General features: G+C 40.7%; 2 protein-coding genes across 2 annotated transcripts; both read right to left on the reverse strand.

The window, feature by feature from the left end:
* Nucleotides 1-294: 294 nt before the first annotated feature.
* Nucleotides 295-3,923, reverse strand: LOC102696692 (trace amine-associated receptor 13c-like). Its single transcript, XM_069185778.1, has 2 exons — nt 3,341-3,923; nt 295-365 (listed from the first exon to the last, which is right to left on the reverse strand). Exons 1-2 carry the CDS (start codon nt 3,921-3,923, stop codon nt 295-297), a joined length of 654 nt encoding a protein of 217 aa, XP_069041879.1.
* A 7,356-nt stretch (nt 3,924-11,279) lies between these two features.
* LOC138225583 (trace amine-associated receptor 13c-like) lies at nt 11,280-12,380 on the reverse strand. Its single transcript, XM_069186122.1, has one exon. The coding sequence runs from the start codon at nt 12,306-12,308 to the stop codon at nt 11,280-11,282; it is 1,029 nt and encodes a 342-aa protein (XP_069042223.1). The 5' UTR covers nt 12,309-12,380.
* Between the last annotated feature and the right edge of the window lie 2,759 nt (nt 12,381-15,139).

Raw genomic sequence — 15,139 nt, forward strand, 5'->3', positions numbered from 1 at the left:
GTGCCAGGCAGTCCTGGTTCGGCGTGAGGTGTGGGAGAAGGAGGGAGATACTCCTGCTGCAGCGCACTAGCAGTGACTCTCTGAAGACTGGCTAGTTAGTCCTGGCTGCACTAGCAGAGATTGTGCACATGAAAAGTGACTGCGGGTCCAAGCAAGTCACACTCTTTAGATGGGAAGAAGACCGGTTCACTCCCGATGTAGCGCTAGTCCTGAATCCTGAGATTCAGCTGTCGACAATTCCGACCGTAGTTCACTCGTTGATCAGGCGAGTGTTCGCAGTGGAGTACCGGCGGTTCACGAGGCTTGCTGCTGGGCTAACCTCAGGCGGATCCTTTGATTCGAGTGGGTGACCCCCGGTCTCGACTCTTAGAACAAATTAAAATCCTGGCACTCGGACACACTGGGCCGTCACGTGATTGTCCGAGATGAGTCTGAGAATGTCCTGGAGGGGCACCTTCTGGGCCCTATGCTGCCTGTTTTATCTGGAGGAACTACGGTCATTTATTTGTTGAAAGTCCTGCGGGCATTTGAGACCCATATGGGGTTACCCTGCCCTGCCAGTTCCTGATTGGCTGATCAAGGTGGAGGATAAGTAACAATGTTCTCCGACATTAGGGATGTAAACAACCTGGGACAAGTCTCTCCTACGGAATCTCCCAGACAGTAAGGCACCAGAGATGACAATTCATCAGGGTGGCTGGAGAATCTCAGCCTTAGGAGTTGTTCCTTATCAGGAAACTCTATCAGCTAGAAAAACACCTTAAATCTGAACCTAATGGAATGGCCTCTCTGTGTACAGCACCACTGAGATGAGGGAGAGAGGGACTGGCAAGGGAGCAGCAAACTTAATTCCTGTATTATAAATAAGCCTTGCCACTACAGTATTAAAAAAATATTAAAAAAAAAATAAAAAAGTATTTTTTTTAAAAAAAAGAGCCAATGGGAAATTTGGCCAGGATACCAGGGTTACACCCTACTCTTTTCAAGAAACACCCGGGGAATTTGAATGACCACAGAGGATCAGGACCTCACTTTTACATCTCATCTGAAAGACGGTGCCCGTTTACAGTATAGTGTCCCCGTCACTATACTGGAGCATTAGGACCCACTTGGGCCACAGGGTGAGCAGCCCCTGCTGGCCCCACTAACACCTCTTCCAGCAGCAACCTAGTTTTTCCCAGGAGGTCTCTCAGCCAGGTACTGACCAGGCTCACACCTGCTGAGCTTCAGTGGGCTGCCAGTTGAGAGACCCAGGCCCACTTTAATAGGGCTGTTGTTGAAGTTAAGAGTTCATTTTAATGGTTCATTTTAACCCCAGACAGGGAATGTGACATTATTGTTGAATGTGCTGTACTACATAACATTGCCACCCTGAGGTCCTCCCCTCAACCTGAACCCTGTATTCAAAAAGGTAGGAGAGCTGTGACAGACCATCAGGAATGAGCACATTATAGTTAAATGGTGACCTAATTTTTAGGATTTTTCTTCCTATTATAAGTAGGTCACATTTTACCTGGCTTAAGACTTTCTGCAACTTGGGGGAAAAAGCTTCACCCATATTATTTGATACACAACACAAAGTTGGGGAAAAACACAATGACCCAATAATGGAGGAATGCGTTCTTTATTGTGTTGATGATTATGATATTCTTGTATTTTGTCTTGACCATTGTGATCCAGATCTTCCCATTGTGATCCAGCTAATGTATACATTACTGGATAAAAATAATATTATACAACTACACAATGGCTTTAACTGGAGCTCCACTTCAGGGCCATAATAATGTAAGTTAAGTAATGCAATACGTGTGTGCTCATTCCATTTTTATAGTTTTGTCTAATTTGAGATATTTTACTGCATTTCATAAATAACTTTTGCTCTCAATTTATTAGTGATTCTTTGCCAGGCGTCTGCAGCAGTTATGGGCAACAGATTTTACCCCCTCATAGTTTTCCATAAGGAGCCATAATTCATATTCTCCGAATAAAGACATAATACATTCTTTGCTGTTTGCCTTGGTTTTGTTGGTGCAAAGGAGTCAAGGCTTGACACTCCTGCCTCCTGAGAGTGGCACATTTACTCTGATTGATAAACCCTGTGTGGCTTTAAACTGACAACTGAAACCCGAGTTTGCCGTTGTGATGCTGCAGCAAACCTGAAGTCAGTAATCTGGTTAATTCAATCTGGCTATCTAGAGAAAATCTTGAACAAGTTAAACCTGTTTCATGAGTCCATAGCTGTGTATTGTTAGACCACCAGCCTCCTTCAGCTGTGGTCTCATAACAACGCATGTTTCTCTCCAGAGTGATCTACATTCCTGACAATCACACCCTCTATTATGTTGCAATACATTGTGTTTATTTTGTTCTTAAGTTTGACATTTTATATACTTTTAACTAAATACTGCATAAGTTTAACTCATTGTGTTAATATTCCCTCTTATATTTAATAAATATTCCCTCTTGTATTTGATAAGAGTGTTTGTCAGAAATTCATGATCAGAAAGCAAACTCTCCTGATGAGAGCTGCTCCTATCCTGGAAGTACAGAGTGAAGCAATTAAGTACAAATAAAATTGGGAGAATCTCTACAGTACACTTGAACTATAAATACAAATGTAACTAATCAATATTTTTTACTATTTTTTAATTAAGTTAATACATTGTATGCAATCAAAAACAGAATACATTCCATAACAGTATACAGTAGATAAGAAAGCATCAAGTCATATCATCATACTGGTATAAATACTGATTTTTTTAGCAGAAATTCATTTATATAAGAAAGCCAAATATCCTGGTGAGAGCTGTTCCTATCATGGGATTGAAGGTGGATTGAGAGCACAAAAATTCTGCATCTAATGAATGTTACAATGAATGTCAAAACTGGTACAATTTCTGAAAAGAAATCTAATCAAGAAAAATATAGATCCTAAAATGATACATTCATGCACCTTACAGTTCTAATGGAAAAGTACTGAGAGTAGCAGTACATACCTACGAGTGCTCAGGAAATACGTTCAGCCTAGATGATGCTGTATTAAAAATCTGAAGTGTTAAAATTAGATTCACAGACTTTTGAAACCATGGGTAAATCAGAGCATAAATTATAGGATTGAGAGAAGAATTTAAATATACTAACCAATTTAGAAAATTAACATCTACTGAAGAAGGAGATAAAAAATTATCAGCATTAACAAAACTTTTTACAAAATATTTACATAAATACAATACAAAAAAAACAATTACAGTTCCTACTGTTCTTGCAGCTTTTCTTTGAGATTTGGTAGAAAGTTCAGAATTATTTTTTTTAGAAACTGTTTGTCTCTTAACCAAATCACCAATTTTAGCATGTCTTCTAGCCACAACAAAGATTTTTCCATATAATAATAATATCACAGAGCATGGCAGAATAAATACAGCAATTAAATCAGCTATACTCCAGGCTTCACTGATCCCAAACTTACATTCTCCAAGACATATATTTGTTTTTCCTGTACTGCTAATATTTCCATTAAAATAAATGAGTGCCAAATTGTATAGAACTGCAAACAGCCACACAAACACTATAAACAATCTTGTTGCTTTTACTGTTACTCTGGTGGAATAAAGTAAAGGGTCACACACAGCCAAATACCGGTCTATAGCTATACAAGCAACATTATAAAATGAAACAGAAAATATGATGTAACCAATTGTGTTGTAAAATATGCAGTTAATTGTATCAAAATACCAACAGGTCTCTATTAAAAGAATTAAGCAAAAGGGCAACACAGTCAGTCCAGTTAGAAAATCTGCCACAGCCAGAGAGAGCAGGAGGAGGTTAGTTGGTGTGTGGAGCTGCTTGAAGTGAGAAATAGAGATGATTACCACCAGGTTTCCACACACTGCCAGTAACACGACTGCTACTGCAGAAGTGTACATCACCACATAGGTGACTGTAGATCGCACTTCTTTAATACAAGATGAGTTGTCAGCCTGAAAGCAATACTGTACTGCTTGAAATTGTGTTACTTCCATGAAATTGTAAAAATAAGAATAACAAGCTTATCAATATTTAAGCACCTTAAAGAAAATTCATAAATATTGTATACAGCAAACATAGATGCAATGTATACTGATTAGAATAACATGAATGTCTTTGCCTTCCACTCAGTGTCTATCCTTTGAAGTTTGTATGACATTTATATCGGTAGCTGTTGCCCCCTCCTGCTGCTAATAAACCTTGATGACTCCTCTGTTTCTTTAATGACACCTGTTATCCTGGGGTTATGTGAGGAGCCTAGAGAACAGCCACATCCTCAGAGTAAACTAGGAGTAAACAGAAAAAGACAAAAACAAGGATGTCATGGTAGTGGAATGGTTAGCATTGGAGCTTTGCAGGACTGGAGCTCCTGATTCACTTTTGGACCGGGGCTGTGGAGTCTGTGCGGAGTTTGTATGTTCTCCCCATGTTAACTAGGTTTTTGCCACATGCTCCTGTTTCCTTCCATAGTCCAAAGACATACTGGTAGGTAAATCGGCACTGGTGTGAATGTGCTGGTGTCTTGTGATGGATGTTGTAATGTCCAGGGCACTTCCTGTCTTTTACCCATCCATTTTCTACCTGCTTAACCTAATACAGGGTCCGAGGGACATCTTAGCCAACCCAGCAAGCACTGCGGGCAAGTCATTACACACCCTGGACTCACACCAGGGCCAATTTTCCCAGGAGCCAAATAACCTACAGTATTTTGTCTGTGGAAGGAAACTAGAGCAACTGGAGGAAACCCACAAACACAGTGAGGACATACTGTACATACTCCACAAATATAACATCCCAGGTCTAGAATTGAACTCAGGGCCCCAGTGCCACAAGGTAGCATGGTCAACCGTACAACTCTGAATTAATTTTATTTTTACCCTTTTTAGCCCTTTTTGTTCCTGGTTTTCTGTTCCTTTAGGCATGTGGCTGTGCTGTCCAGAGCCTCCAAGCTATTGAGTTCGGTAGAGAGGTCGGGACCCCGCTCTCTGCCTGGACTCTGCAGATGATTCCCTCAGGTCAGTCTCCAGTGAAGTCCACTGACCGCATACACTGTCCTCATCTCAGCTGGAGACCTCCAAAGAGTCCGGCTTCTGAATGTTGTGCTTCTTCGATTACCAGCTCATCTCTTATTTTGGCCTAAGAAGGCATTTTTTTAGCGTTCAATCCTTAGAAGCAGTCTGGGGTTTTCTGGGTGATTAGGATGTTAGGATTCAGAAATGCCTTGTTTTTTACATACTGTAAATATAGTAACTTGTGTGTTGTATGTTTTGTTAAAATAAGATCAGATCACTTTATTGGCCATATAAAATTTCTTGTATTAGGAATTTTCTTTTTCCCATATCCCAACTTGCTCTCCATGAGACACACAGACAGGGAGAGAAGCTGGGGGTCAGAGCGCAGGGTCAGCCATTTATATTGCACCCCTGGAGCAGCTGGGGTGAAGGGCCTTGCTCAGGGTCCCAACAGAGTAGGATTTCTCTGCCGGTCGCAGGATACAAACCAGCAACATTCTAGCCACAGGCACAGATCCTTATCCACAGAGTTATGTGTAGCATAGTGTTTGTCTTGTCAATATGAATTAACATTTGTTTAAACAAGTGTGTCTGGATTATTACTATTTTCACCAAAGCTATGCCAAAAAATAAATAATTCATATGCCTTTAATTATACTAACCACTTGGGTATATTCTGAGAAATCACTTACAAGTTGGAAGATCTGAATATTTTTTTTACTTATTGACTAAACCACTCAGTCAATTCCTGAAATTCACCATTTCATAATCCTGCATTTCTAACAGTCACAAATGCAGCCATAAGGTACTGTACAATCTAGTTGTGAGTGTATTATTTTCACATAAAAAACTTTACCTAGCATTTCATAATAGTTCATAGGTGTTGTTAATTTTATTTTTTTAAACTGAAGAAGTCACCAAAGGTGTTTCTCATCGTAACATTTTTAAATAGACAGTTCAAAGGACTTGAAATATTTGATCCATCTTTTGAGCCAGGTATTTAAAAATTTTAGAAAGAGCAACTCCCTGCATTAAAAGACCAATACTGTATTATTTTATGCAGGGCAAATACAGAAACATTGAAAAGTACAAGAAAATTGCATTATACAGTATGATTTGTTACAGTACTATGTACTAAATTGACCTTAGTAGTTAATATCTGCAAAACAAAATTAGAAACACTTCCATATCACACATACAGACTTCAGTAGTATACAGACTTCAGTAGTATTTGAAAATATTTTTATCTGTTAACTGTAGCGGCCAGGCTAATTAAAGTACAGGAATTAAGTTTGCTGCTCCCTCGCCAGTCCATCTCTCCATCATCTCAAGTGGTACTAGATACAGAGAGGCCATTCCATTTGGTTCACATTTAAGGTGTTTTTCTAGCTGATAGTGTGTCCTGATAAGAAACAACTCCCAAAGCTGAGACACATCAACTACCCTAACAAATGGTTATCTCTGGAGCCTTAAAGTCTGGGATTCCAAGGGAGAGTCTTATTCAAAGTTGGTTTACAAATCTAAGGTCAGAGGGCATGGTTACTCATCGTCTGCCAATAGGAACTGGTAGGGCAGGTTAACCCCACGTGGGTCTTGAATGCCCATGAAACTTTCGACCAATGAACAACCGGTAGGTCCTCCAGGTAAAACAAGCAGTGCAGAGCCCCTCAGGGCACCTGCTGGACATTTCTCAGACAGAGCTCCTCCTGAACATCCTCAGACTCAGCTCTGAACCACTACATAACGGCCAGTGTGTCCGAGTGCAGGACTTTCCTTTTTTCCAAGAGTCGAGGACAGAGGTTGCCGGAGCGTATTCAAAGGATCCACCCGAGGTTAGCATCAGCAGCAAGCCTCGTGAACAGGTCTGAACTGTGGACAGCTGAATAAGTATTCAGAACTAGCGCTTCATCAGGAACTAACCGGTCTTCTTATTGACCTGCTGGGACCCGCAGTCACTTTTCTCCTGAGCACAACTTTGCTAGTTAAAGCCAACACTAACTAGCAAGTCTTCAGAGAGCAGCACATCACAAGAACTTCTCTCAAGCCGCACAGCACAGCTTGGCACAGAGCCAGAGAGCGCGGATTGGACAGCAACAAGCCCGCAACTGTTTCTTTGTGCCCGCAGGAGATCTGAATCCCCAGAGATTGGATGAGTATTCAACTTCACTGCATTACAGCTCGAGAATTCAATTGTTATCCCAACTAGTTGATATCAATTTAATTCCTAAGAGTTATGTACTCGTTTCGAGTATCTAATGTAGAAATTTTAACCAAGTTCAATTACGAAACGGTCTAAATGAATGATATACTGAACATATGTCCCTCTTGGTATTTGTAACTCTTTGTGATTGAATATATACCTCTTGTATTCTGCTAACCCTCACAATAAGATCTGTTATGTTTATATGCACATTTTATGTATAGATAAATGTATTACTACCCGTGTGTGTGCGTTGTTTGAGTTATCCCGCAAGGTTGGATTCTAATACCATCAGTCACAATCATTTTGTGACTTGCTGATACAATTAATAGTTGTCCCAGTTAAGCACAAAATCTATATTTACCTATATTTACTGGTGCCTCGTGAGAGAATGCCTACATAACTAAAGAAATGTTGAAGAGAATATCTTCCGTATTGTATTTGAATTGGAACATTTTTAAAATAATACATCCACCTATACATGTTCTAACCACTTTATCCAGTACAGGGTCATGGGAGAGTGGGAGCAACATGAGCAAAGGCAGGGTACACCCTGTACGGAATGCAAATCCTTCACAGCGCACACAGACATAAACACACTCAAATCAAGGCCAATTTACCTAGAAGCTAGTGTCGCGTCCTACGCTGTCCTGGTCCTAGTTTCCCTGTTCTTTACTTGTCCCTCCGGTGTGTCTTTGTCTGGGGCTATATATTTCGGGGTCACCCTTTCCTCCTTGCTCAGCATTCTGATGTCTTGAGACCCACCTAGCACCAGGTCGTCTTCTCCACCGCCTTAGGGCATAGGTTTCTACCCGACATCATCTGACCATCTGAGCCCGGGCTAACCCCCATTTTGCCACTACGCATAGGGTCTTTAGTGCTCTCCTGCCATTCCATGGCATGCCTTTCCAACATCCGTGACAGAATCCTAAACCTTACTTTTGTTTTCCCGCATCGCTTTTTTTCAGTTCTCCTATTCTAATCGCGGGATGCCACCTCCCGACATCCGTGCCTGTGAGCGGGTCAGTCAGTGGTATGTCTTTCCGACATCTGCGTACGAATACCTGGCTTTCCTCGGGATGTCACTCCTGGCATCCGTGATAGAATGTTGAACATGTTTTTTTTGTTGTTACTTTGTTTTTTTCTCTTGGTGTTTTGGTTTCTCACTTCCTGGTTTCTGTGTTCCCTGGTCTCTCCGACCCCTGTTTCTCTGGACTCTTGGTTCCTGTTGTGTGTGGTTTGTTGGCCTGATCTCCCAGGTTTATTTTTGTTGTGTGTGCTTTTGTATGTGTTTTTTGTCTTGCTCCCTGGAGCTCCGCCCGGCCCCCCCTTCATCTACTGAATAAAGGTTTTTACCCTGGAGAAGAGGGTAGCTCTCAGCCGTGGACTCCCAGAGGTTTCCTTTCAGTTAAATTATGAACTGAAAATTATTAAATTTAAAGTTTTTCCTCTCCCCAGTGCGGTGCAGTCCATTTGTTTTTTGGGCATCAGGAGCCGCCCGTGAAGAGGAGAGGGGTACTGTCAAGCCCTGTATAGCTAGAGGGCACTCCTACTCTGTCCTGTTCCTAGTTTCCCTGTGTTTTGCTTGTCCTTCTGGTGAGTCTTTGTTTGGGGCTATATATTTCAAGGTCACCCTTTCCTCCTTGCTCAGCATCGAGGTTCAGATGTCTTGAGGCCCATTTAGCACCAGGTCATCTTCTCCACGGCCTCAGGGCATAGGTTTCTACCCGACATCGTCTGAACATCTGAGCTCGGGCTAACCCCTGTTTTGCTGCTACGCATAGGCTCTCCTTTGCTCTCCTGCAATTCTACTGCATGCCCTTTCCGATATCCGTGACAGCTAGTTAACCCACCAGTAAGTCTTTGGACTTTTGGAGTACCTGGAGGAAACCCATCTGAACATGGGAGAACAAGCAAAGTTCACACAGATCACACCCCAGGAATTGAACTAAAACTAGTTGCACTAGTCATTTGACCACCAGAGAGTAAGGGAATTTAAACATACCCTTAAAGAGAAATTCGTTTTTTACATGTGTATTTTCTTGCACATATTACATGTGTAAAGCCACTACAAAGTTTAGATTGATACTGTAATTAGATACCCACTAGCAGCCTGCAGTACAGCTGACCTGTGAATAGCTCAGGAAACATTCACATGTGTTTTAGACTTTTAAATAGGGCTCCCTGTGAATGCCTTCTGCATGTGCACTGGTGGCAACAGACAACTGGTAAAGCACTAGCACTGGCCAGGACCTGCAGAACATGTCACCACAGCCAGGCAGCACAGAGACTCGTGACGTAGATGCCAGGAAATTGCCCAGCTGGTTTTGTGGGAATTGGAGGTCCTCTGGTAATACAGCATCTGTGAATTATCAGTCTGTTCTATCCCGTACACCCTAGCAGACAAAGGGAACTTGTAGCTACTGCTTGCAATGGGGAAATACTAATATTAAGTGTAAATAGATGAAGGCAGGCTGCAAGAAAGGCAGTAATATTTGATGCATAGATACAGTACATGTGACTAGTACATCTCTGAATTTTTTCTTTGGTAACTTTCCTTACTCATTACATTACTTAGTTCATACAAACAAAACTGTTTCATGTTGTTAATAGTAATATTATGCATGTGGTGCATCAAAAATGTAGTTTATGTGTCAATATGTTTGTTTCACATGCCTTATTGAAAACAACATTTTCCGCTGTTTTTTTCCTGTGTTTTAAATTCTTCCATCTTCCCTATTTTAGACTTCTTAAATGAATAAATGCCACTAACAAAATCAAAAAGTATTGTAAATATTTGTGTTTTGTCTTCGTCCCCTCATGTCATAGCTAGGAGTCAAAATCTATAATAAGGCCTTAGTGGGACCTGCAGAACAGCATGAATAAAAAGATAAGCCCATCTGTGTGAAAAAAAACAGTACATAACAATCAATTAAATTCATAGAACACATGTCCTTGTCTCTAGCAAATAGGAAAAACTAAATGGGATGTACTGCAATCAAGAGAAAATAACTACGTAAGAGTTTATGAAGTTCTAATCAGGAGATAAAAAGTCCTAAATGGGGGGGGAAAAAGTTCTAAGTATGACAGCAAATTTATTTTATTTAACTTGCTTTCGCTCCACAAGCAATGTTTAGTTACCAACAAATTACCACCAAACCATTCAATTTTGCAACACATTGTAGTCACTACAGCATGATACTGTAGGAACAGAAGACAGGTTTGTGCTTTATACAAATTTCTTTTTAATCCACATTTATGCACATTTAAGTTTTATTTAAGGGAGAAAAAGATAATTTTTGGTAGTCTTCCAGCTTTTGTGACCTGACCATTGACTTTCTCTGGATTATATTTTTTATATCCAGGGCTTGTATCTGCTTGTGGCTCTCATGGTATTTTCTAGTTCTTTCTTTGGCAAGTCATACATTTACTTAGCAATTTTAAGTTTCTCCCTCCTGCAACACAATGTAAAGTCTTATTTTACTTTATTGTGACACATTTTGTTACAGCACCATCCCCCAAAAGTTAATTTAATTAACTTAATTGACAGGCCGCCTTGACTCAGACCAACCTTGACTCGCCCATAACAGGATTAGCAAGAGCTGTGTAGCTTCAATTGGCCTGAGCAAATGCTCCAAAGAGTGTCCATTGTCTATCTTTAAAGATGAGAGCAACTGTAATTAACCACTTGGTACAGTTGCATACAAGCAAACCATTTTGAATATGCTGAAAAACAATTACTGAAACAACACCAGCCATAACACTGTAGATATTGGAGACAGATGCCAAGATACAAGAAACAGTTAAAGTAAATCTGTTTCAAAAGGAATAATGCACAATTTTCAAAAGTAATGTGAGCCATGTTTCCTCAATTCTGCATGGAAATGTACTGTAGGCTAGACCAAGAAACCTTCAAGTGGAATCTTAATATTCAAGAATACCATTACTCCACAAATTTTGAATGTATTTTAATGTTCTGAATAATTGTCAGAAAGAAGTATAAATTACAATAAAAGGCATGAATTTTATATTGAAGGTAAAATTTAAAGGTTTTCTGGAAACAAAGTAATAAGTGTGGATGCTGGATCACATATCCTAAATGTTAATATTTCTTTTGTTGACTTCTGAAACCAAGGGTAAAAGAAGGCATACAAAATTGGATTCATTGTAGAGTTAAAATAAACTAGAAAGAGAAGAGAATCCATTACTATAGAATACGAAGAAAAATTAACGTTTCCTACAACCAGACTGGAAAGATAATATGGTATCCAACACAGAAAGTGCACACTAATTATAATGCCTAAAGTTTTGGCTGCTTTTCTTTCAGATCTTTTAGAAATTTTACTATTGCTTCCATCTCTACAGTTCTGTTGCCCAGGGACAGATCTGATGATTTGTGCGTGCCTTTTGGCAACAATAAATATTTTCATATACAGAACTATCATAACAGGGTAAGGCAAAATAAAGCAAATAAGCGTGTCAACTATCACCCAGGCTCCACTCATTTCAAAAAAACAATCTCCACGACAGGTATTTCGGTTTTCAGACCTTTTAAAATTTATACTAAACATGATAGCCACATAACATACAGAGAATGACCAACTTAATATTATACACATGCGCATGTTATTAAGTGTTATTTTATTGGAATACTGTAATGGGTCACACACAGCAAGATATCGATCAATACTTATTAACAGAATATTACTAAGAGAAACAACAGAAAGTAAAGTTACAACTGCATAGAAAAAAACACAGAATGTTATCCCAAAATACCAACAGGTTTCTATATATCTGATCATTTGCAAAGGCATCACAATCAGCCCTATTAGAAAGTCTGCCACAGCCAGAGAGAGCAGGAGGAAGTTAGTTGGTGTGTGGAGCTGCCTGAAGTGAGAGATAGAAATGATCACCACCAGGTTCCCACACACTGTCAGCATCACCACTGATATAAAGAAAACATATAAAATTACATAAACAGCTGTGGATCGAGTTTCTTTTGGGCAAGATGTATTGTCAGATGAAAAACAGTAGTCCTGTATTTTATGTCCTCCGATTTCATTTAATTCCATTTTCTGAGAACAAAGAATTAAAAAAACTGCAGCTCAAAAAACTGCTCTTAAATTTCCAGAACGAAATTCAGATCCACTCTATCTACTTTATTGAAAAGGGATATTAATCCTATTTATAGAATAAGATTCAAATTCGCTGCTGTCAGCTTTGCTGCCCCTTGGTTTATATTCAGTTTCTGGTAGCTCCTCCTGCTGCTGCTGTGCATTAATGGTGTGAAAAGCTCAGAACAGATTAATTCCTTTGAGACCTTCTCAATAGAACTAGTCTGTCTTGTTACCCTTGATATTATATTTAGCAGTATGTATGCTTGTGTCAACATCATTAGTAAGCGTTCAATGTTTAAAATGAATTGAAGTGTCCCAACATTACTGTTAATCTTCAGCTCTGCGGCTGGACTACCAAGGAAATAAGGTATATTGAAAGTTATTAAATGTATCCACATAAAAGTCTAAAGTCCACTTGCACTATAAAGTCTGGATACTTAAAAAGTAGCCACCAGGTAAAGCTTTTTAGGGATAAAATATTGTGACAGTGCGCTACAACAATGAAATTCTAACTGGTTTAATTTTAAACTCTCGTGAGTACTGTAAATAATTAGAGATTGGGATATTGCCTTTCCACAGATCTTTTATTATGAGCTGTGTCTCCTGATGAGGGTTGTAGCAACCCTGAACCTGACAACTGTATCCTCTGTCCAAAGGTTAGTGTGCTTGCTCCGGTTGGTCTGCAACCTTGTCACCATACAAGACTCCCTGTCAAGCACACAATACGGCTCAGATCTCTGATGTCATGACAGTGCTGGCGCCAGTGATCGGTCCTGCATGCACACATGGACACCGCACCCCCCTGTGCTGTTAGAACATGCTCAGGTAGACTTTCACACCATGCGGCTAATTAATCTGCTATTTATTATTTCTTTATTAGTTCCACTTGGCTTAAATACTTCCCCCTTCACTCAGGGCTCTGTCATTAGCTGAGCTACTGTGCTTTTGCTACCTCATGGTTTCTTTAGGCCTGTTTTCTTTTTGCACTTGCTTATTAATACTGAAGCACTCTGGCTGCCATCACATCATCCAGGTGGGGCTGCACATTGGTGGTGGTGGAGGGAATCCCCATTATCTGTAAAGTGCTTTGAGTGGAGTGTCCAGAAAAGCGCTATATAAGCATAAGGAAATCTGATAATTGATTCCCCTACCATTACTATCTACTGTACCTTTCAGTGGACCTTTTGAGTGCTCATCAGTCATCCCTACATTATTTCCATGAGCAAAAATCTTGAATTTACATAATATCCTGTAACGGTAATTCAAAATGATGAATTATGACTGCATACCTGCTCCATATGAAAAACTGTTGTTCCCAAGGAGTAAAAAAACACAAAAAAACAATGACAGAGAAGTAAAAATTATTCTTCTGGACCCCACAGATGTTGAGCAACAAATTCCTGGAAACAAGTCAATACAGATGCAGCCATTCAAAGTGCGCTGTACAAACCCGTACCATGGGCAAATCATTACGTCATAACGCGTCATACCGCGGTATGTGTTTGGTATGTGCTGGTCTTGGTAGTTTAAAGAAAAAATACACACCAGTATTCCATTTCTCCCTAAATAATTTAAGCATCAAAGTCTTACATGTGGTTATTTTGGAAACGTTTTTACGTGCTCCTTGCTCCTTCTGACCATGTTACTGTACTGTACGTTTATACAGTACTTTGTGAGAAAAGTGATAGTTTTAAGCTTTTCTGCGAATACGCTCGATACCGGAGTAAAAAAGCATACTTTTAGAATTAATAGGGAATATAATATGGAATCGCGTATCTAAAGAAATTAATAACGATATAATTACAGTATAGTCATATACTGTGCACACAGTTGTTTCACTGCTTGTCATGTGACTGTATGGTTTAAGTGCCTGACTTATAAGCGAGAGGTCGGCTGTTCAAATCTAGCTCTCGCCATGAGTTTTCTTTTAACAAACATTTCCTTGAAAAACTAAAATAGCAATATTATGGACACTCTATTGACTTTTTTATATTTCTAAATATCACAACATGTTCGAATCTAAGTCATTGATTAACAACAACGGATAGTTTCAGACTGTTACCGATATCATTATCATCGATATGTGAAAAAAGTTAATCCTGTTTTTTTATGGTCTGTAGCTCAAATCCTGCTTAACTAAAAATTAGTTAAGTGTGCTGGCAGCTGTGTGACGCAGTGGTGGCCTGGCATGGTGCAGTGCGCTTGCAACTATGTGACACAGTGGTGGCCGGGCACGGTGCAGTGTGCTGGCAGCTGTGTGGTGTGAAGCAGTGGTGGCCAGGCACGGTGAGGTGCGCTGGCAGCTGTGTGGTGTGACGCAGTGGTGGCCAGGCACGGTGAGGTGTGCTGGCAGCTGTGTGGTATGAAGCAGTGGTGGCCAGGCACGGTGAGGTGTGCTAGCAGCTGTGTGGTATGAAGCAGTGGTGGCCGGGCACGGTGAGGTGTGCTGGCAGCTGTGTGGTGTGATGCAGTGGTGGCCAGGCACGGTGAGGTGCGCTGGCAGCTGTGTGGTGTGACGCAGTGGTGGCCAGGCACGGTGAGGTGTGCTGGCAGCTGTGTGGTATGAAGCAGTGGTGGCCGGGCACGGTGAGGTGTGCTGGCAGCTGTGTGGTATGAAGCAGTGGTGGCCGGGCACGGTGCAGTGTGCTGGCAGCTGTGTGGCATGAAGCAGTGGTGGCCGGGCACGGTGCAGTGTGCTGGCAGCTGTGTGGTATGAAGCAGTGGTGGCCGGGCACGGTGAGGTGTGCTGGCAGCTGTGTGGTATGAAGCAGTGGTGGCCGGGCACG

Source organism: Lepisosteus oculatus, chromosome 2 (assembly GCF_040954835.1).
Source record: "Lepisosteus oculatus isolate fLepOcu1 chromosome 2, fLepOcu1.hap2, whole genome shotgun sequence".
In the NCBI taxonomy this organism is placed as follows: domain Eukaryota; kingdom Metazoa; phylum Chordata; class Actinopteri; order Semionotiformes; family Lepisosteidae; genus Lepisosteus; species Lepisosteus oculatus.